Raw genomic sequence first — 23,784 nt, forward strand, 5'->3', positions numbered from 1 at the left:
CTCTGTTTGCTGGCAGGAATGAAAATAAAAACTGCCATACTATACCAGTTTTTTGCCATTTTTTTCCAAGTGTACCTAGCACAATGATATGGTACCAATATGGTGACGCTAGACTCTGAACGCTATTGGTTTACAGAGAATTATCACCAATATGTGCAACAAAAGAGCCATTTTTAAATAGACCACTAAAGGATGACACCTTGATAATGATGAACAGAATCTGGTATATGTCCTCTATTGTTGTTTATGAGGCCGTTCATATAAATCTAAATGTGTGGAAAGAGCAATAGGCATGGTTTTCGAATTTTGAAATTATAAACTTGAGTTTGAAAAAACAAACAATATGTGAACGACCCATAAGGCTTTGTTCTTCAAGTGATAATGACGTCGATCGCAACTTTCTGGCTTACACCTGACCAACCAAGTAGGAGAACTGTTGGAAGTGAAAAAAACAAGTCTGACCGTAATGTATTAAGCCTGATTTAGCAATTATACTATTATTTACAACAACAGGGGAGCGACTCTGAGTAACTGTCCTGATGAAACACTGGTAAAGAAGTCAGCCAGTGGAGTTGTTAAATTAATGAATTTAATTATATATAAAACAGAATAATAAATTGGAGGGTTAAATTTGGATGACACTCATGAAAATGAGTGAAAGGCTATATTTTATAAATCCAAGCCTACTGCATGCTAATGTAATAAACAGTATACACTATATATTATAAAATAAATATAGTTTACTTCAGAAGCCTTGGACAGCCTGTGAACAAAATATATGTGCAGTTTTTCCTCAAAGCTTCAAAAGAAACATAATAGCATAATAGCATAATTCCAGAAAGCTAATGTCAAAACATTTTGCAATTACTTATTAAACTTTTAAACATATATTTAGATTTTTAAAAGCATAAAAACATAATCATTTAAAAAAGGAAATTGGTATCATGATTTGATACATTGGAATCGTAAAACCTCCCTCACCTATTTACATTTGTATTGTTTTTTTCAGTACCTGGAGTCGGCACGTCCTCTGATGGATGATGAACAGTACAAACGTATGGAGGGTTTAGCAAAGGACTTTGAGAAGAATTTGGGCCCCAAACTTCAGTGGTACCTGAAGCTGAAATCCTGGTGGACTTCCAATTACGTAAGATCACTCTATGTTTAATGTCGCAATGTCAAACTATTGTTCTTCAGGCACTCCAGGCACTCCAGGCACTCCAATCTCATTAGAACTGATTTCGTAGTGAAACGCAATAGTGTTCAATGCTAATAGTGATCTTGAGGTCTACTTTTTTTAGATTCTTTTTTTTTTGCCTTTTATTTTGATAGGGCAGTAGTTTGACAGGAAGCAAAGTTGAAGTGGAAGAGAGAGGGACAGTATTGGGAAAGATCAATGAGACAGAATTCAAACTCAGGACAATTGAAGCACAGTTGTGCTACATGTTGGCGCACTGCCCACAAGGCTATTGGCGCAAACATAGTTAACAGGAATAATAAAATTGCATTAGTTTCTTGATTGCATCAAATGGAATAAATTAAATACGTTTTTTTGATTGCTAACATTTAATGATAGCAATAAAACACAATACAGAAAAAAAATGGAATCCTGAATATTTTAAGCAGAGGAGACATTTTTGAGTTTGGGAAATTCATTAAATAAAATTTAATGTGAAAAAAATCTTAGGTCCTTAATGGTATGAAATTCTTTTTAAATATGGAACCTTAATGCATGTTTACTTGAGATGTGTTCCATATTCAGTGGTGGAAAGAGGACTGAAAAATCATACTCAAGTAAATTACCATTACTTGCCTGAAAATGTAGTGCAAGTTGAGTAAAAGTATCTGTTGTAAATATTATTGAAAGTAGGAGTAAAAAGTAAACCTTTCAAAAGTACTTAATAATAGTTAGTACTAAGTATTACACTGTAAAAAGCTGATGCATTTACATGTAATTTGTGGGTGTGTGAACATAACATTCTGTAGTGCACTTTGTTATTGCCCAGCAGGCACACAACGTCATAAGACGTTAATATTAGGTTAGATTTAGGTTGTGATGTCAGGTGACCAAAATTCAATCACTAACCGGTGTCTAATGACAATTTTATTTTAATGTTCAATAACGATATCAAATGACGTTGATATTTGATTGATTTTAGGTTTTGTTAGAAAGTGACCAAAATCCAACATCTGATAGACGTCATAGTGGTAACGTCCACACAACGTCAAGCTGTAACATCATTAGATGTTGGACGTTGGACATTGACATCGACCTGACATTGGGTTCTGACATCAACCCGATTTTTATTTCCAAACAAAATGCAATGTCCCCACGACGTTGGGGTACAACGTCAATCTGACGCCATGTTGACGTCTTGTGCCTGCTGGGTGTTTAAGGCCATTTCGGTCATAATATAGTAAACATCCGTCATCTTCTCATCAGTAACATGCATCTAAACAGCCTCTGGGTCAATGCGTGTAAAGATTTTGTACATCTTCTTGGACAGTTTTAATGCTTCCAAACAGTTTGCTGCAATTATAAAGCGCCTATGTCTTGAGGTAGTTCATGATGATGAGATTTACCTTCTATGTGTGATTTAATTGTACAGGAATCACAGGACTGATTTTTTTAAATCCCCATAGACAAGAAAAAATAAAGTAATCACTGCAGGTTGAAGAAAAGGAGTGAAGTATAAGTACCAATACTGCATTAAAAATGTACTTAAGGGAAAGTAAAAGTACATATTTTTAAAACTACTTAGTAAATTACAATTCCTGAGAAACACTGCTCAATTACAGTAGTTTGAGTATTTGTAAATTATTACTTTACACCACTGGCCATACTTTATATAATACGGACATCATTTGTTTCACGCTCTCAGGTCAGCGACTGGTGGGAAGAGTACATTTACCTCAGAGGTCGAAGTCCAATCATGGTCAACAGCAACTACTATGCAATGGTAAGGCTGCTATGCATTGGATTCCTATGGAAAATATGTTAAAGAGTCTTAAGTCTTAAGCAATACACAAATTATTCTTAATTATTGAAATGATCAGATCACTTAATTGAAAATGTATTATAAACATAGACATCACCTTTTTGAAAAGCACACTGTATATTGAAAACCTGCAGGTTAAGTACATCCAGGTGGCTGCATAAGATTGAAGAGCTTCACAGCGCAAAGTACACAGACACAGAAAACAGTTGATGGAGTATTCACTAACTTGTAAATTATTCAGTCACAAGATGGTGCCAAACAATCAAAAACGCAAAGCTGACAGAAACTAAACTGGCTGAATAAAAGTTTTAAATGGAGAAATGTGTAATGGTCAATATGGTCAATGTGAATGAAGCCCTGCCTACTAGTACAGAAGCCAATCATTGATCGCTATAGACTCCAGGGGAGAAGCTCGGAGCGGACATGTGCTTTTACAACCTTTTTTGTGGTCAACAAACACACTTGAATCTCAGCAAATACATGCTTCACAGACAAAAGAAATATATGCAGATAAAGCTTGAAATCTGTACTTTTAAATGGACCAACTACACTTGAAGACAAATGTTTTTTTGTTTTGTAATCTGTATGAAACTACGCAAGGTACAGTCCATCTTATCAAACGCACATCACATCACAGCAACTTCTCGAACGCCCACAAACGTGTAAACAAAGAGTCGCTTTCATTTCTGGAGGAGATTCGCCATCAATATCAAGTTGGGGATTACTTCAGAAGACCAGCTCGATCTGACGAAGCATTATTTAGAGGATGATAATGTGTAACACGGCCATAATTGAGGTTGGTGTCATGATCTCGTTCTTTTCAAGTGCACATACGCATTAGCTTGGGCAACTTGAAAAAATGCAGATTTTGTTTGATTCAAACATTTTGAAATAAAACTTATGAGCCAGTTGTTGTTTAACTTTATTGGTGATTTTAAATATCTAATGTAATCGTAAGCTTGGCAAACAGTTTTGGAGAGTTTGATGTTTCCTCATTCAAACAGAATGGCTGAGCATAGTGCCCGAGAGGCATTTCAAAGATGACCGCCAAGTGTAATGACTTGCCTTAAAGGATTAGACTGCCACATCGGTCTTGTCAATTTTTGTTTTGATGGCAGAATCCAGACACTAGTCCTGTCTGTCTTATTTGTCATGCTCGGCGCAAGATTTCTCTGGCCGGACACTAATCCTGTCTTGGTCTGTGTCTCAAGTGAGCTGCGTGTTCATGTCTTTGTCGCAAGCGCACATGCTCGCGCCCCAGAGGAGGCTCGGTTCGTGCGTCCTCGCTTGCTCTCGGGTTTGTGTTTGTTCTGTCTGCAGCGTGTTGTTTTATTCTCAGCGTCTTAGACTAGTTGGTTGTGTGAGTGTTGCATGTGTGAGCGCACGGTAAGATGTTTTCATTTATCGTGTGCTTGTGTCTTGCGTCTGTTTATGTTAGTGTTGTCTAAGCACGTGGCTCTGTGCTTACATTGTGACCGCGTGCATTAGTGTTGTGTTTTGTTCTCTCATTGGCTGCGTGCTCTAGTCATACCTGTCAACACTGGCATGTGAAAATAAGGGATACGCCCACCATAATAAGGGATACCCCACCCCTTCAAAAAATCCCCAAATTACTAAATATGTTACTATATACTAAATATATATACTATACTAAACAGTTAAACGGTCAGTAATATGTTTTATTATTATTATTTACAAAAGAAAAAATAAATAGTATACATTATCAGCAAATAAATTAGCAAACAGTTCAGATAATTAAAAATAATAGCTATTATAAAGAAACAAAATCAAGTTATTAAATCTCATTAATCTTTTCTTCACTGTCTAACTTACACATTCTGATTAAAGAGCAGCGAATTAATCTAATTTATTTGGATTTTTCATTTGATTACATTAAATAACAGAGGTGTCACTTTAAAACTGCACACATCTAATGTTATATCGAAAGCATTCAATTGCTTTCCTAACTTTTTATGCTAATTTAGGACAAAATTAGTTGAGTTTGAAAACACCCCACCAAGATCGACATCTTTAGATGTTTAGATGTTGTGTATATGTCTGTTCAAACACGCACCCAAAGCCCAGACTTTCGCTCTGCTTCAGATCGCGTAATCCGTTTGGGAAACAGCGTCTGTTTATCACTATGGAGCGTGTCAGCTATTTTGAGGATTGCATAAGAGGGGCGACGGTGCCTGCAATGAAAAGGAAAGGGAATCACGCCGTTTATATATTTATTTCAAAGTGTTTTCATGCCTAAATAAAACAAAAGCACACATTTAAGAGCAAGGGGCGGTATGGGTTGCGTATATGGAGGATTGGCTCTTTAATGTTTATTGCCACCCTTCAGAAAAAAACTGAAAATACGGGAGAAATACGGTAAAATACTTTTACGGGATGATAGTGGGATAGAACTGTAAAATACAGGAGAATCCTGGGAAAAACGGGAGGGTTGACAGGTATGGTCTTAGTCTTGTTTTATGTGAGCACATGGCTTGTGTTGTTTGTGTGTCATGTCTTGCGTGCCTCTTGTCTGATGTCCTGTACCAGTTCGTTGTCTATACTCCCCTTTGTTTCTGCTCCAGTCCTGTCTTGCCAGCCCAGTCAAGTTTGTGTACCTTTTTGTGTTTAGTTATGTTTTCCCCCCTCGCGGTGGTTTTTGTTGTTGTTTTGTGTTGTTTTTTATTAAATAAATGCCATTTTATGTTGCATTTGAGTCCTCGCTCTCTCATCCTCCCTAAACCCCTTGACAATTCCAATGAGCTGTGTAATAAGTATGAACTGTATACTGTCCACCTTATACACAACATCATAACATTTTCTGATAGTGATTTTAATGTAAAAACATGCAACTTTTGTAAAGCTGCTTTGAAATGATAATTATTGGTTATTGATAATTAACTTAAACTGAATCGAAAGTGAAATCCAAAAGTGATCCATCATAATATGAGAGAAATAAACAGTTTTAAGTTGGTGTCACATTCTTTTTGTGCAGTGATTCATAAAATTTTTTTGTTTCTGTTTTTGTTTTCATAAGGACTTCTTGTATGTGAACCCCACTTCACTCCAAGCTGCTCGAGCTGGTAATTCCATCCATGCCATGATGATGTACAGGAGAAAACTGGACAGAGCACAGATAAAACCTGTGAGTGTAGAATCCACAATCTGTAGTGAAACAAATTTATATATATTTTTTTTCCTATTTCATGTTATTTTACACAAGGACAATTCCTAGTTTGACAATGACGAAGGAAATCACAATAATTTAAATGTATGCTGGAGGAATATCTGCGTTAAGCATACATTTTCAATGTGTTTGTCCTACAACCATTTTTCCATAATAAGACCAGTAAAAATGTTTTTATTCTTTGGAACACAAAAGCATTAAACAAAATGTCCCCAATTTTCCTCATACTACTTACTGTCAAGAAATAACACAAAACAAAACAAAACATTATTTAAAGAGCCTGTAAGGCTGTAAATGGTGTTTATCGTGGCTTTTGAAGTCTTACATTCTTCAAAATAAAGGTTATTGATGATTGCTCAAAGAACCATCACAATAAGTTTGTTATATTGTAAAAGTTTCTTTAGGCCTTGATCACACCAAATGCGCCTTTTGCAATAAGAGACCTTTTTTGAAGGGTTTTCTAATGTTCGGCAAAACGTAAATCATGCCTTTTTTGTTCTCCAATCAAATGAAACCAAAGGTGAGGTTTTCGTTGATTTGACAGCTGTGTTTGTACTGTCATGATAACTACAGATACTTTTTAAAGATGGAGGAGTGACTAGTGACTGTTTCGAGTTATCTAGAGCTGCATGACTTCACTTTGATTTGAAATGAAACGAACAAGATGTGCTTTTACTGCAGACTGTCAGCTTTAGTTTGAGGGTATTTACCATTTAACATCCAAATCAGTTTGCATATGTGCCTTCCACTTGTTAGGGGTCCAAAAGTAATTGGACAATTGGCTTATAAGCTGTTCCATGTTTAGGTGTGTGTTATTCAATTTAATTCAATTCAATTCACCTTTATTTGTATAACGGTTTTACAATATAGATTGTGTCAAAGCAGCTTCACATAGAAGATCATAGTAAATTGAAACAGTGTAGTTCAGTTTTCAGTGTTTAAGTTCAGTTCAGTTTAGCTCAGTTCAGTGTGGTTAATAATCACTACTGAGAGTCGAAACGCTGAAGAGCAAATCCATCGATGCGCAGCTCAACAGATCCCGAACCATGCAAGCCAGTGGCGACAGCGGCGAAGAAAAAAACTGGCGGAAAAATGTCGAGACTGGAGAATGCTGGACCTCAGCAAAGACTTGTCTGTCCCTGGAGCATCACAGGAATCAGTCTCATGCTCTCCGCTCCTCCATGACCACCACAGCAGCTACTCAGGATACGGCCTGGTCCAGGATTATGGAAACCTTGGGATCATCTCGTCGCTGGTATTGGATCAAATCAGTGGCGCTGCATAGTCTGAGGGCCTTGGGATGAGTATCCCCAAGTGGAAATATTCCCTCATTATCTCAATAGCAATGAGCAGTTAAAAGGTCCAGAGTTCATTTCAAGTGTGCTATTTGCATTTGGAATCTGTTACTGTCAACTCTGAGATATAAAGAGCTGTCACTATCAGTCAAGCAAGCCATCATTAAGCTAAAAAAAACAAACAAACTCATCAGAGACACAGCAAAAACACTAGGCATGTGTTTGTTGTGAAAACACTTCACAACAGTTGGCCAAATCAAGAACACCCTCTAGGAGGTAGATGTATTTGTGTCAAAGTCAACAATCAAGAGTGAATACAGAGGGTTCATCACAAGATGTAAACCATTGGTGTGCCTCAAAAACAGGAAGGCCAGATTAGAGTTCTAAAATAGCCTTCACAGTGCAGGAACAACATCCCATGGACAGATGAGATCAAGATCAACTTGTACCAGTGTGATTGGAAGAGAATAGTATGGAGAAGGAAAGGAACTGCTCATGATCCTAAGTAGTGAAGAATGGTGGTAGTAGTGACATGGAATGGGCATGTATGGCTGTCAATAGACCTGTTTCTCTTGTATTTATTGATAATGTGACTGCTGACAAAAGCAGCGGGATGAATTCTGAAGTGTTTGGGCTAATATTTTCTGCTCATATTAAGCCAAATACTTCAGAACTCATTGGACGACGCTTCACAGTGCAGATGAATAATGGCCTAAAGCACATTGCAAAAGCAAGCGAAGAGTTTTTGAGGGGAAAGAAGTGGAATGTTATGCAATGGCCAAGTCAATCACCTGAACTCAATCCGATTGAGCATGCATTTCACTTGCTGAAGACAAAACTGAAGGGAAAATGCCCCAAGAACAAGCTGGAACTAAAGACAGTTGCTGCAGAGGCCTGGCAGAGCACCACCAGGAATGAAACCCAGCGTCTGCTGATGTCTATGCGTTCCAGACTTCAAGCTGTAATTGAAAGCAAAGAATTTGCAGCCAAGTATTAAAAAAAAATGAAAATTTGATTTATGATTACTATTTTGTCCAATTGCTTTTGGTCCCTTAACAAGTGGGAGGCACATATGCAAACTGTTGTAATTCCTACAGCGTTCACCTGATTTGGGTGTAAATACCCTCAAATTAAAGCTGACAGTCTGCAGTTAAACACATCTTGTTTCATTTCAAAATGATTGTGTTGGTGTATAGAGCCAAAAATGTTAGAAATGTGTCGATGTCCAAATATTTATGGACCTAACTGTGTACGTGTGATGAAGAAAACATTATACTTTTTTCCCATATAATATAGAATACAAAATTATTAGCCCATCTGAAATATGTTCGGATTTAATTTCATTAGTCAGTGTTTTTTCCTTGATAAATACTGTATTATGTTTAAATTAGTAGACAGAAGTTGAAATGGCTTTTTTTTTTACTTGTCATAGCCTGCATTTCTTTCTCTCTAACCCCTCAACACTTTCTGCATGCCTGTGAACGAGCCTCCCCTCATAAACAATCCTCTGTTTTGTTCCTCAAACCTGGACGTTGCTGCATATGCTACTGTATGTGCACTTACACACGACACCCACAGTTATACTTGCTGGAGAATCGAGTGCCACTGTGTTCGGCACAGTGGGAGAGGATGTTTAACACTTGCCGTATTCCTGGGCTGGAGACAGGTAAGAGGAGGGGCTCATCCTGCCACGACCTGCACCTATAACCCTCGCACCTTCCTCAGCTGCAGCAGCAGTCAAAACTGACCAACATCCAGATTCAGCCTCAGACAACAGCACAGTGGACTGCATAAGAGTAGCGCTAGATGATTTGTAGTGGTCGACTGATAAGTGCACTGTAAAACCTGAAAAAGTTAGGGCTGAATTATTATATTAGAGGTATTATTTGTTATTAATAATATAGGTAATAATATGTTATCAATTACGAGATAATTATAAGTTTTCAAATTAGTATTTATTTATTAATTGTAAATATTTATATATGCAGGCGAAGTCAAAATTATTAGACATCCTGTAAATTATTAAAAAAAAATGTTGAGTGCTGTTTAATGGAGAAATTTTTTCAACACATTTTCAGCATAATAGTTTTAAAAACTAGGGTTGGACCGATAGACAATGCCATCGTCCATTGCCAATGGCTGATAAATTTCACAATGCTGAGCTGGCATCACGATCCTTCGCCCCACATTTATATTGATATATAACTTATTAATTGCATGTTATCTTAATAGCAAAAACGGTCTTTTCATAAGCTGTGTTACATTTTACATAAAGCTACCACTTGCAAGGCTGACAGCATCGTGAGGTCTAAATGAAGGATTATACGGTACATCTCGCGCTTGAAATGTGTAGATTCAGTAGCAAACGCTGTTACCAAACCCCGTCCCACACAGCAGTGTTTACTCGTTTTTACAGCAGTGGTGCTCAACCCTGTTCCTGGAGATCGACCTTCCTGCAAAGTTCAGCTTCAACCCTGATCAAACACACCTGAACCAATTAATTAGGATCTGAACAGCACTTTATAATTACAGGCAGGTGTGTTTGATATGGGTTGCAACTGAAATCTGCAGAAAGGTCGATCTCCAGGAACAGGGTTGGTCACGCCTGCTTTACAGTGAATGGCTTTAGTTATTTTCATTGCGGACTTCACGCCAATGGAAGTCTTTTATCCACTCTTGGAAAAGTGTAAATGGTGGATTAACATTCAGCACATGATCACTAACAAGATGTGCCATTATTAGTAACTTCAGGTGGTTTGTAAAACAAAATCTGTCAGTGTTATTTTCATTCTCTCATCTTCAGCGCTTTACGTTTTTGCGGTTGTAGCTCCTGTCATCTGAAGGCAGGAGGCATAGACTGAGTGATCGACAGCTGATATTAACCAATCCATGCGCGTTCAGTTCTAGAGCAGTGAGCCAATAAGAAGAGCACAAAGGCGGGGCAAGCACTGCTGGCTTTTTTTACTTCAGCAAGTTCACATAACAACTGTTTTAATCTGTTCCTGAGCGCTGCGTTTGGCACTTTTAGGTGCAAAGAGGCATTCTGCGGAAATGTCTCCTAAATCCACGCATGCGGTGAGGATTTTGCAGTGAAAACAGGTTGCACGACAACAATTTATGCACTCGCTCAAATGCCTCCAAATATATTTTTAGGTCGCATAGATAAAATTTCGAGCGCATATGTGACCAAAATGGTCAAGCCCTAGTATCTTTACTTGTTATTATTTCCTCATAATAATGATAATAAAATAAGGATGTTATCATCTATCACACTACAAATTACAGTGAACTCCAAACGAATTCTCATCTCCTCCACCAGCTGTGGGAAAAAGCCATTATAACGAGACAGATTACTGTGCCTATTCATGCCAGAGTCCCGTGAAAAAAAAGTGATTGACAGGTGGTAATTTGTGTGTAACTTTATTTATTAGTACTTAGGCAGTGAAAACGGTAGGCTACAATTAATTAATTCGTTATGAATTAATTGATATTTAATAACAACCCCCACCCGCCCATTGCGTACGATGCCAAATTGGTCAACATCACACAACCCTATTAAAAACTAAATTCCTTTGTCTTTGCTATGATGATTCATTCATTCATTCATTCATTCATTTTCTTTTCGGCTTAGTCCCTTTATTAATCTGGGGTCACCACCCCAACCGCCAACTTATCCAGCATATGTTTCACGCAGCGGATTCCCTTCAAGCTGTTATCCATCTCTGGGAAACATCCATACACACTCACCCTCAATCATACTCTATGGACAATTTAGCCTACCCAGTTCACCGATAGCGCATGTCTTAGCACCCAGAGGAAACCCACGTGAACGCGGGGAGAACATGCAAACTCCACACAGAAATGCCAACTGACCGAGCCGAGTCTCAAAACCAGCAACCTTCTTGCTGTGAGGCAACAACACTACCTACTGCACCACCGCATCGTGCATAATAAAAAGTGCATAATAGTTGACCACTGTCTAATAATCCTAAAATATCAAAGCAAACAAAACACATTTGATTTGATCCTTGGAAATGAGTGAAATTAGTATATCATTTATTATCTTTTAACTGTGCTGCTATCTGTAGGCTGGTCATCAAGTTGAATTCATCTCTCCCGATGATCCTTCACTCTTTTTTATCTCTGTTTTTCCATCTTCCGGTTTACAGGTTTCCATAGTGTGGTGTTTTGGGTTTCTTCCTTTGTTTTTTTTTTTTTTTTTCCTGTTAGTGTTTGACCTTCCCTTCTGCTTCACAGCTCATGGTTCTAAACACTATCCCCATGTGCTCATCTCAGTACGAGCGTATGTTCAACACCAGTCGAGTTCCAGGTGTAGAAACAGGTAGAGCTTCCCTCTTGCCTGCCTTTATTTCGCATTGAATCTGCTCTTTGTAGATGCTAGTGGCTGCTGCGAGCAGGTTTGTAGTTTGGGCCTGCTTTTAACACTGCGCTTTATTTAGCTGATGTTTCTGGAGAAAGCAGATGGTAAGGAATTTGTTTTGTGTGCTTAACCGTTTTCGATAACTTGATAAGCTATTTGCATGATTTAATGATTAACCTGTTATCTGAAACAGGATGAATGAGGAACAGGAAATAGCATGTTTTACAGCCATCTGGCAATACATTACATTACACAATACATTAGGGGCAGTGAAATATTTGTAATGTTATATTCATTGCTATTCATTTATAATGTAAACTTAAATGGAATGTTGGATTGCATAGTTAGTGGAAATGCTTAAGTCATTAGATTAGTAATATATGTTAAATTTTTTTACTTAAATACATGAATCTTAAAATTACAGCATCACATGAAAAAAAAAATTGTATACTATACTATATATTTGGGATTAACTTATTTTAATTCATATTAATATTTGTTGTGTTTTTTGTATAAATAAAATATTTATAAATATGTGTTTAATAACTATAAATACTATATTGAGTTAATTAGCATGCATGTCAACTAAAAATGATTTTTAAAAATGAAATAAACCATTTTTTTCCCAAAAGAGCATATAAATAAAGGCATTTACTGATAAGTGTACTGTAAAGCCTGAAAAAGTTATATAGTGCTTATTTTTTACATAAGAGCTAATGTTTCAATATGTAATTAATTATGAGATAATTCCAAGTATTTAATTTATTAAATGTTCCTGTTTTTATTTATTTATTTTTTTTACAATCAACATAATTTAAAATTACAGCATCACATAAAAATAAATGTATGTGGTATTTAATTATTTTAATATATAATTTTGTTTTACAATTTTGTATAACTAAAATGTTTATAAAATATATTTTTTATTTCTATAAATACTACACTGTAAAAAAAAATCTGTTATTTTACACAAACAAAAAGAAAAAAACGTAAAAAAGCGTCCGTTAAATTACAGACATTTACTGTAAAATAACAGATGGTAAATTACAGAAATTTACCGGAAATTGTCATTTAAGGAAATTTCTATAATTTAACGTCCGCTATTTAATGGTAAATGTCTGTAACTTAACTGCCGCTATTTTACATTTTTGTTACTTGAAATAAATCATGTTTTCCAAAAGTGTAATAAATGAATGAATTAATGAGTAGATAAATAAATAAACAAACTATTTCAAATTTTCATTTAAAATAAAACTAAAATGATTAAAAGTAATTTAACACCTGTATACACATTTTTAATAATACTAATAGAACAACAACTACTACTACTACTACTACTACTACTACTACTAATAATAATAATAATAACTTTTAAATGTTACTTGAAATTAATCATGTTTTTCAAAAAAGTAATAAATAGATAGATAGATAGACAGACAGACAGACAGACAGACAGACGGAATTCTTTCACATCTTCATTTAGAATAAAACTTAAGAATAAAACTAAAATGATTACAACTAATTTAACACCTGTACACAAAACAAATTTTATTAATAATAATAATAATAATAATAATTACTAATAATAAAATATGATGAATAAAAAATTATATATAATAATAATAATAATAATAACCTTTAAATGTTACTTGAAAAAAATCTTGTTTTCCAAAAGAGTAATAAATGAATAGATAGATTAATAATTAATTAATTAAAAATAGATATATAAAACTATTTTACAAAGTTATACCATAAATGCAAATTATAATAATGTTATATTTGTAACAAAATATATAGTCATTATAGCCATGTCTCCATTAGATTATAACCATTTTTCTGTACAATACACTACAAAATATTGTTAGTCATAAGTTATATATATCCATTTGTTGATAAGTTGGTAATAGATATATGTAAAAAGCAATATGTTTATACAAATCCTGTATTTTGGCCTTTCTTCTCATCTATATTTTTCATCTGCTTTTCTCATAATTGTCTACTGACAACTAATCAACTAATCCATAACAATTCAAATTTTAAGGGATAATTCACCCAAAAATGAAAATGATTTAATCGTTTACTAAAATCATTTACTCATCCTCCTCTTGTTTCAAACCTGTTTGAGTTTTGTTGTTGTTGAACACAAAACCAGATTTATTGAAGAATGTTAGGCAAAGGGGTGGCTTTGTTAGCACTGTTGCCTTACGGCAAGAAGGACACTGGTTGGAGTCCTGGCAAGGCTAGATGGCATTTCTGTGAGGAGTTTGCATCTTCTCTCCATGTTGGTGTGGGATTCCTCCGGATGCTCCAGTTTTCCCTGCAGTCCAAAGACATTCGCTATTGGTGAATTGTGTAAATTGTGACTAAATAATATTTAAACCTGGTGGCCATGGGAGATGTTCAACTTCACTTTCATGTTCATCAAACCACTCTGTCACCAGTCTTGCTGTGTGTATTGGTGCATTATCATCCTCATCCTCAGCACTGCCTTCAGGATAGAATGTTTGAACCATTAGGTGTAGATGGTCCTTCAGAATGGTTCGGTAGTCTTTGGCAATTGGCCTTAGTGTATGATTGTGTGTGTGTAAATGAGTGTGCATGGGTGTTTCCCAGTACTGGGTTGCGGCTGGAAGGGTATCCGCTGCATAAAACATATGCCAGAACAGTTGGTGGTTCATTCCGCTGTGGCGACCCCTCATAAATAAGGGACTAAGTCGAAGGAAAGTGAATGAATGAATATTGAGGACAAGCAAACAAACATTCATATATATATATATATATATATATATATATATATATATATATATATATATATATATATATATATATATATATATATATATATATTTATTTATTTATTTATTTATTTATTATTATTTTTTTTTTATTCTACTATAGATGTTTTTCTCCACCATTGTTCAGTAAACCTTGCTTTGTGTTCAACAAAAGAAAGAAATTCATTAAAGTTTAGAACCACTTGTGAGTAAATGGTGAGTACATATAGAATTTTGGGTGAACTATCCCTTTAATATGACATGTGCCTATTTTAAATCACAAAGAATCACTGAATGATTTACAGAACAATGTTACTGTAATTCCATATGCATGTGTGCACCTTCATGCTTAACGTCCATATTTTCTGTATATATCAGATGTCCTTCAGCATGTGAATGAGAGCAAACACATCGCCGTGTACCACAAGGGTCGCTTTTACAAGGTGTGGATGTTTTATGACGGACGCTTGCTGTTGCCTCGAGAAATTGAGCAGCAGATGGAGAGAATCTTGGCAGACAAATCTGAACCTCAGCCAGGTGAAGAGTTTCTGGCTGCTTTGACGGCAGGAGACAGGTGAGTGCTTCTGTTTTATTAAAATACATTTATTTGAAATTTTGAAGACTGGAAGAATTTTAACCTACTAGGGCTTGAGTGCCCACATACGTGGACAGCACATTTTAGCTCTAAAGTGGCCATTTAAAATACTTTGAATGTTTTATATTTTTCTACAGACATACAGTGTCATCCTGCAATTGTTTGCAGCATATTAAATGTCCCAAACACAATTTTTAACTGTCCAAATGGGTGGAAAAAATAGTTTTTACTGATAGTCAAAGCAAGTAAAAAAAAAATATGCATAAAAAAAATCAGAAAAAAGTGTTTTATGTAAATTCGGACCATGAGTCCACATATATGGACATAATTTTTCTCTAAAGTACATCATATCAAAAGATGATACTTAGATTTTTATTCTAATTAGGTTTTAATAAGCCCGAATAGCAAAGAGAAAAAAAAAATCCATGTATAAAAACACCTTGGGCCTTAAGAAGTTAAAACAGTTGTTTTAAAGTGACACAGCTCTAAGAGAATGAAAAATGTTTGAATCTAAAAGGTGCACCATGTTTAAAGTTATTGTCTCTCAAAGACTTCAAATCATTAAATCAATCAACACAGGCTCATTGTGAAAACGTACCCCGTATACATTTCCGTATACATTGGAGAGTGTGAATTATGTACCCAGAGCTACGTATGGCTGCATTTTATCTTTAAAACGAACAATACGGGGCGGTATGATGCCGCCATTGGCTTCTATTTCTTTTTGCATTTACCAGCTGACTGATTACCTCCATGTGGAGGGCTCTTCCACTGTCACCAGTTTGCCCAGTGGCTCGCTGTGTACGTTGGCGGACTTGACACACCGAGAGGAGTTGACTGCAATGACAGGGTTCGAGTCTGACAAAAAGCGGTTCCAGAAAGCAGGAGAAACAAAAACAAAGGGCAAAAAATAAAGTAAACAAGTAAATGACTGCGTGAGAATGTGGTAACCCAGAAGGCACAGAACATCATAAGATGTTAATATTAGGTTAGATTTAAGTCATGGCGTCAGGTGACCAAAAATTTACGATTTTAGGTTGTGTTGGAAAGTGACCAAAATCCAACATCTGATAGATGTCATAGTGGTAACGTCCACACAACGGTGTAACAATGTTAATCGGTGCTTTTGAAAACACTATTGGTTGGCTTTAGGGAAGAAGGAGGGTGGGTCATTCGCTCAGTCAGTCAATCAACAGCGGCCTGTGGTGGATTTATGTGAGACCAGCAGGCACGGATGGCACTCGCAAGGAAAATTTAAGATCTGATAAAGTGTACACATCGGCCTCTGGTGGATTCGCAGAAACAAAAACTGAATAAGAACTTACCTCCTGGGACATATTTCACGCTGTCCAGGAATGTATGAAGGAGTACGTATCAATAATGAGCCTGGGTTATTATTATTGTTATGACAGCATATACAAACCAAAATGAACGTTTATTGCATTTTTTCATGAAAACAAATATTAATCTCAGGATTATTTATATAAAAATTGTATTTTAAAATTATTTGCGTTTTTGACTATTTGGCGTCATCTTGTGATTTGTGTTGTCACGATACTGGAATTTTTTTACCAAACGTCTATTTTCCGCTAACATTTGAGCGCTGTTGAACCCCGTTAAATATCTGTGTTTGCACTAAGTGCACTTTTGCACTGGAGCGTTTCAGAGTCATGTCGATCCCCTGATGGATCGACTGCACTTCACGACTTTAAAACAGTGCTTGAAGATTGGTGAACTGGTGACCTTCACGGCCAATCATAGTCCTTTCTGTTAAGCACGTGAACACAAAGGCCAATTAGCAGTGTTTAAGAATGTACTCAACAGCACTCAAATGTTAGTGGGAAATTGATTTATTTTTACATTTCAGTGCTGAAATTCCAGTATCGTGACAACACTAAACTGAAAAAAAATATTTCTGCAAAATTGTTGCAAACTATTTGGGTTGAATTTAAACAAACAAATTAAATTTTAGTAATGTTCAACTTTTTTTGTTTGTTTAAATTCAGCCCAAATAAATTGTTTACAACCACTTACCTAAAAGAGCCCCTATTAAAAATGGTCATATTTTGATTTTGGGGGTCTCCAACAACAGTCTGGTATGCATGTAAGGTCAAATAAACACTTTCATTGTCTTATAATATGCATTTATTTTTACCTGATTATCCCAACTATACTGCCATATGATTCGTTCAGCGATTCATTTGTTCCCAAACCCCTCCTTAGCACGATGCTAATCTGTGCTGATTGGTCCGATGACCCAATCTGTAGGGATTGGTCCACTGTGCTCAGTGTGAGACAAAGAGAAATGCCAACCACGGCTTATCAACATTGTTGAAGTAGTCAGAGTGCAGAGTGTATGCATGAGCCCAATGCAGGTGTGCATTACAGCAATGCAATTTAACATCAGCATGTAATCTATTCTTAACCATGATACACATTCAGTATTAATCCACACAGTGGCAAAAGCTGAACTATTTTGAAACTTGTCTGCCGCTCGTGTGTAGGAACAGCTGATGGTGGCCATAACAACACCAAACGGCAGTGGATCGCAAGCTCACAAACGCATTTCAATCCGTAAACAAAGCACAGGCTTTGCGTTTTCATTGTGGTTTTAGATGCGATATGAGAATATAAAAAGTTAATCAGAGAAAGTACAAGCGATTACTAGCTACAAAACATAAGTAAAAACATAATTTTGCAAGCTAGAGAAAACAAGGAGGAAACCATTTTAATCACACTTACTTACACTTGTGAAATGGAGGAAGAAATTGATCCATGAACTGTGTACTGTAAAGTTCCTGTCAAGCTCTGACAAAGTCCCATACATCAATAGTCTTTTCTGATCGTTCCTTCAACAAACGGCTAGTAAATCCCTCGTAAGCGTGTAGATTGCTGAAGCACTAGTCAGAAAAATAACAGAAACACAGCACAAGGCTGGGGCTATAATGCTGAGGTATGTTTGCAAAAATAAACTTTAACCACTGACTCTTCACAGCCTCATCTTTGGGTAGAGTAAGTAACACTGATTTTCCCTCACACTTTAGAGCACAGCGTCTATGCGACTTAATTTAACCGGGATCTGCTACAGTGTTTGTCTTTCTCTATTTCTTTCTACAGTGTTTGTGGGCGGGGCCAGGGGTTTCAATTTTCCCTGGTCTGCACGCAACAAATGACGTCTCGCCGACACAGCTAAAGACTCGTTACAATGGCGATTCATTCAAACCACTATGAGTCGACTTTTTTATAGAGGAATCAATAGTTTAACATGGTGCACTTTCAGATTTAAGCCTTAGCTGGAAATTTCACTTCACTTAGAGCTGTGTTACACACTGCATGGAAGGTCATTTTCAAAAACACATAATAGGGGCTTTTTTTAAAAATTCATCTTTGAAATTAATCTTTGAATAATTTTTAAGTGTACTTGTGACTGAATAATGGGTTAATAATATTAATTATAGGTTTTTGTATGCTCCATCAGCTTCAATAAGCCAGTTTGTTTCTGTCAGCTTTGCGCTTGATTAAAGAATTAATAAACAATTATGGCTGAGAACAATATTGTGTCAAATTATTATGTTTTGTGGCAAGTAGCCATGTAAAAGCTGGGAAAAAGTACATTCAGGACAGTTGATTTTACAGAATAAAGCCCTTCAGTCTTGTACAACAGCCGATAAGCCAAACTGCTGATAAGCCTGTCAGGCTTTATTCTGCGATAAGAACCTCCCGGATGTTCTTTATTCCTAATGTATCAAGCACTTTGATCTTTAAAACTTTGCAGACTTTTTTTATTCATATACTGCTACATTGCAAACTGCATGAAACATAATATCGGAATAAGCATAATAGTGGCTTTTTAATAGTAGTAACTATGGTTTTGTTTCCTTGGATTGGAGAAGAGAACATTTTGCGGCCGCTAAGTTTACAGATTTGAGCCCTCATTTATGGAACCAGATGTGCATTTTCTCTCTTTCTGTTCAGTAAAATGTAATCAAAGTCAATAAAACAACATGAGTTTATCAATGCTTCTGTTTCCCATTACCCAGAGTTCCCTGGGCCAAAGCCCGTTCACAGTTTTTCATTCGTGGAAAGAATAAGCAGGCTCTGGATGCTGTGGAGAAGGCTGCTTTCTTTGTTACTCTGGATGATTCCGAACAGCGTTATGAGCCAGAAAATCCAATCCAGTCACTGGACAGCTATGGCAAATCTCTGCTCCATGGAAAATGCTATGACAGGTGACTAAGAGCTCTTAAATCAAATTAGATTATTAAATTATTTTCTATTAAAGGGATAGTTCAGCCAAAACTGAAAATAGTGTCATCTTTTACTCACCCTTTACTTGTTTCAAACCTGTTTGACTTGAATGTAAACAGAAGATATTTTGACAAAAGCTAGAAACCTGTAACCATTGACTTCCATAATATTTGTTTGTTCCTACTATGGATGTCAATGGTTACAGGTTGTCATCCTACTTCAAAATATCGTCTTCTGTGTTTCTTCAGAAGAAAGAAACCCATAAATGTTTGGAACCACTTGAGAGTGACTAAATAGTGAGTAAAAATAGTGAGTTTCTTTTTAGAAATTAATATATATAAAACAATTTAAAATAAATATTAAAGATTGAATATATATATAATAAAATAATAATAATAATTTATATTTATTGTACAGGGTGGGCCATTTATATGGATACACCTTAATAAAATGGGAATGGTTGGTGATATTAATGTTCTGTTTGTGGCACATTAGTATATGTGAGGGGGCTTGTAAATAACTCATGAAAGAATAAAGTTACGTTAAAGCCAAGCACACTATTGTTTTTCTTGTGAAATTCCCAATAAGTTTATTAAGGTGTATCCATATAAATGACCCACCCTGTATATTATAATTTTATTTATTATTATATCTATCTACCTAGGGCACATTAAAATTATTCAGTTGATTCCTGTTTTTTAAAAAAATATTATAAATGCATAAAATAATGTTTTTCTGATCTGTCTTTTTTCTATAATCTTAAATAAAAGGTCATAATTTCCACAAAATATTAGTAGCATAACTGTTTTTGGTAGAATAATAAGAAATATTTCATGTGCACCAAGTAAGCATATTAGAATAATTTCTAAAAGATCAAGAGCCACTAATAACTAGTAAAATCTACAACTATAAAACTACAATTCTGAATTTCATTATAGGAATAAATAGGTGTTTATGACAGATAAAATTGAAAACACTTATTTTAAATTGCAATATTTCATAATTACTATTATATGACCATTATATTTAATTATTCATGGTGAGCGTGACTCCTTTCAAAACTGCTAGAACATCTTAAACTTGTGACTAGCTTTAAAAAGTGTGTTTTTAATTATGTGTGTGTGTTCTTTTTTTTCCAGATGGTTTGATAAGTCTTTGAACCTTATTATATTCAAGAACGGCACTATGGGACTGAATGCAGAACACTCCTGGGCTGATGCACCCATCGTTGGCCATTTGTGGGAGGTAAAGAAAATTTATTGAGATACTGGCATGTGTCACATTTGATAAAAATAATGGCATCATTCTACATTTTTTTTTGTATTTTTTTATGAAAATCTGCACAATGTCTGAATCACATTTACAAAAAAAAAAATCATGTGTGTTCCACTGTGTTTCCATTGGCATTAGAAACTGAATTTTTTTATTTTTTTATTTTTTTTATTTATTTTTTTTTCATACTATTAGCTAAATAAACTAAATTAACTTAATATCCGCAATATTAAATTCTCAATACTTCATTGTTAAAACAAGGACAAGATAAATTGCATATAAGAATAATAGGCTATTAAAAAAATTCATGCTCTTTAATTATAGACTAACGATGGAAATGACAACATAATACAAAAATACGATGTGCTAACTTCAGTCAACTTTTTTTAGATCAATATGTGCCATTTCTTAAAGTGTATGGGCCCTTTCATACACCCGGTGCAATAAGGCGCAAGATGTGTTTGGCACGATTTGTTGCTATTTTTAGACCAGCGCAACCTTAATTTTCACGTTTTGCACTACATTGTTTAAATAGAAAATCCATTTGCGCCACTATGTGGTCTTTGTGGGCGAGCTGATTTAAAATAGAGGTGTGTTAAGGCTCATTGTTGGCGCGTTGCTATTTTGAGAATCTGAAAAAAACTGCCATCGACCAACTAAAAGCTTTTTCAGTTCATTCATGACAATTTGCATTTGTATAATTTTATTATTATTAGTAGTATTATTTATTATATGAAAATTTATATTTGTTTTAATAAAAACAAGTTTAGATTTGTCTAATGGTTTTGGGTGTGTGTCACTATATGGGGCATAAGAATAGGACATGTGTTTGGATATAACTCAGTTTTTTGACCACATTATTGTTCATTTATTCATCAGCTGGAAAATAGAACTGAATTTAGAAAAAGTTTGAAACAAATCTTCATTCATTGTTTCATTCATTCATTCATTCATTCATTCATTCATTCATTTTTGGCTTAATCTTTTTATTAATCTGGGGTCGCCACAGCAGAATGAACCACCAACTCATCCAGCACATGTTTAACACAGCGGATGGCCTTCCAGCCGCAACCCAATACTGGGAAACACCCATACACACACATACACTACGGACAATTTTATCCTACCTAATTCACCTATACCACATGTCTTTGGACTTGTGGGGGAGAGCACTCGGAGGAAACCCAAACGAACAGGGAGAACATGCAAACCACACAAAAACACCAAAGCCGAGGCTTGAACCAGCGACCTTCTTGCTTTGAGCGTGCTACCCACCGTGACGCTCATCTTTGCAATTAACAAACGAAATTAAATATGGAGGCTAATGAATGTCTTCAGTGGATACAACACCATTTCATTATCCATGAAAGTAAAGTGAAAGTAAAGTGGCCGAATGGAGGAGGCTCATTCTTTATCCTTTCGCTGCAGATTGTCTGTTTAATTGTTTTCTTGCTAGTGAAGCATTCAGTTTATCCACTTACAGAGTCTCCCATGTAAATAGCAAATGCGCCATGGCGCCGTGACACAACTGACTCTTAAAGGGAATGAGAGCTGAGACTCTGATTAGTTTAATGCACATTATGCTCAAAACACTCCCATAACTCATTCAGAAAATAAGCACAACCCTGTTAGACCATGCGCCAGGGCACAGAGCGTATTTTTCCGTCCTTAAAATAGGAGCACATGTACTGTCAAATCAATGAAGATGTTTTCTTAATTGGCTGGTGCTTTGCAGCAGCGCATTATGCTCTCACAGCCACCATAGGTTTTGCAAATAACGAGCACTCTAAGATTTTACAGTTTTTCTTAATTGCTTCGGCACATTTTTCGAAACAGCATTCTCCAAAAAATGTGACAATGTGCAAATGTGACAACTGTTTGCTAGAACGTCAGAAATTTATTGCATGTCTGCAAAATGTAGTTACTCACCCACAATTCATTCATGCTTTAAAGGGCACCTAGGTTACTCCTTTTTTCAGATTTAATATGAGTGTTTTGTGTCTTCAGAATGTGTCTGTAAAGTTTCAGCTCAAAACACCCATCAGATTTTTTATTACACATTTTATAAGATTCTATTTGATACATTTTTGCACCAGGAGGATGTTTTGTTGTATTGCAGCTTTAAGGCTAGTCCTCCCCGTGCCTTATTCTCTTCCCTCGGCTGCGTCAGACAACAAACAGACATAAAGGAAGCAGATCTCACGTAGCGTTTGTGAGAAATACCACAGTAAGAACTTTACCAGTTGGTATTTGATGCATTAGTTGTGTTAAGATGAGTCTACTTAACGATTAGTCACACACAATATCGTTACAAAGTTCACGCGCACACACACAGATACACACACACGCAGCGTAGCAGACACACACACACACACACACACACACACACACACACACACGCACACACACACACACACACACACACACACACAGACAGACAGGCAGAGCGTGCGTTTAGCTTTGCACTCTTTATGCACGCGTATGTGACAGGATACAGGTTAATCTCCACTGCTGTATGGAAATCTGTTATGTTAATGTACAAAATAAACCTGATTTAACGTCCACAAACCGGGATTGAAGCATCTTTTATAATTGTTCCGACACGCGGCTGTGGTGATAAAGTAAAGATAAAGTGAATTGCTGTAATTCATTACACACATGCACTGTTTCAAAACATTTTAAACTTGTAAAACGCACTCTTTTTGATCACATTTAATGATGATTGATGATCCTAGCAAACTGAACAGACCTTTTATTCCCGGTTGCTTTGCACTCGTCCTCTCTTGTTGACATGATTATACACATGACTACTGGGACATGCTAATACGCAGCTGTCAATTAATTCGGTTGGCGGGGGGACCGCACTCCTACGTAAAGTTGCGGTCGATCTGAAAACCGCTCCAATTGGTCCACCGTTTTTATGTTGTTAAATTGAAAAAAAAAAGCGCTGGGTGTGTTTATATCACCCCAATATGACGGCCTATACACTATACCTACACATATGTCTGTCCAAACAGCTTGAAAAGTAGATTTTTC

At 35.9% G+C, this 23,784-nt stretch overlaps 1 protein-coding gene across 2 annotated transcripts in view; it reads left to right on the forward strand.

Moving 5' to 3' along the window:
* The window catches only part of cpt1ab (carnitine palmitoyltransferase 1Ab (liver)), a 49,691-nt gene that overhangs the window by 12,366 nt on the left and 13,541 nt on the right, over positions 1 to 23,784 (forward strand). The window contains exons 6-12 of one of the 2 annotated variants that reach the window (XM_056451372.1): positions 1,010 to 1,147; positions 2,883 to 2,960; positions 6,034 to 6,141; positions 9,057 to 9,144; positions 15,012 to 15,207; positions 19,269 to 19,457; positions 20,616 to 20,721. In XM_056451372.1, coding sequence (XP_056307347.1) covers positions 1,010 to 1,147; positions 2,883 to 2,960; positions 6,034 to 6,141; positions 9,057 to 9,144; positions 15,012 to 15,207; positions 19,269 to 19,457; positions 20,616 to 20,721 — 903 coding nt within the window. Of the gene's footprint in view, positions 1 to 1,009; positions 1,148 to 2,882; positions 2,961 to 6,033; positions 6,142 to 9,056; positions 9,145 to 11,735; positions 11,821 to 15,011; positions 15,208 to 19,268; positions 19,458 to 20,615; positions 20,722 to 23,784 lie in introns of both variants that reach the window. The other variant, XM_056451373.1, reaches the window with a different exon arrangement.

This window comes from Danio aesculapii, chromosome 25 (assembly GCF_903798145.1).
Source record: "Danio aesculapii chromosome 25, fDanAes4.1, whole genome shotgun sequence".
In the NCBI taxonomy this organism is placed as follows: domain Eukaryota; kingdom Metazoa; phylum Chordata; class Actinopteri; order Cypriniformes; family Danionidae; genus Danio; species Danio aesculapii.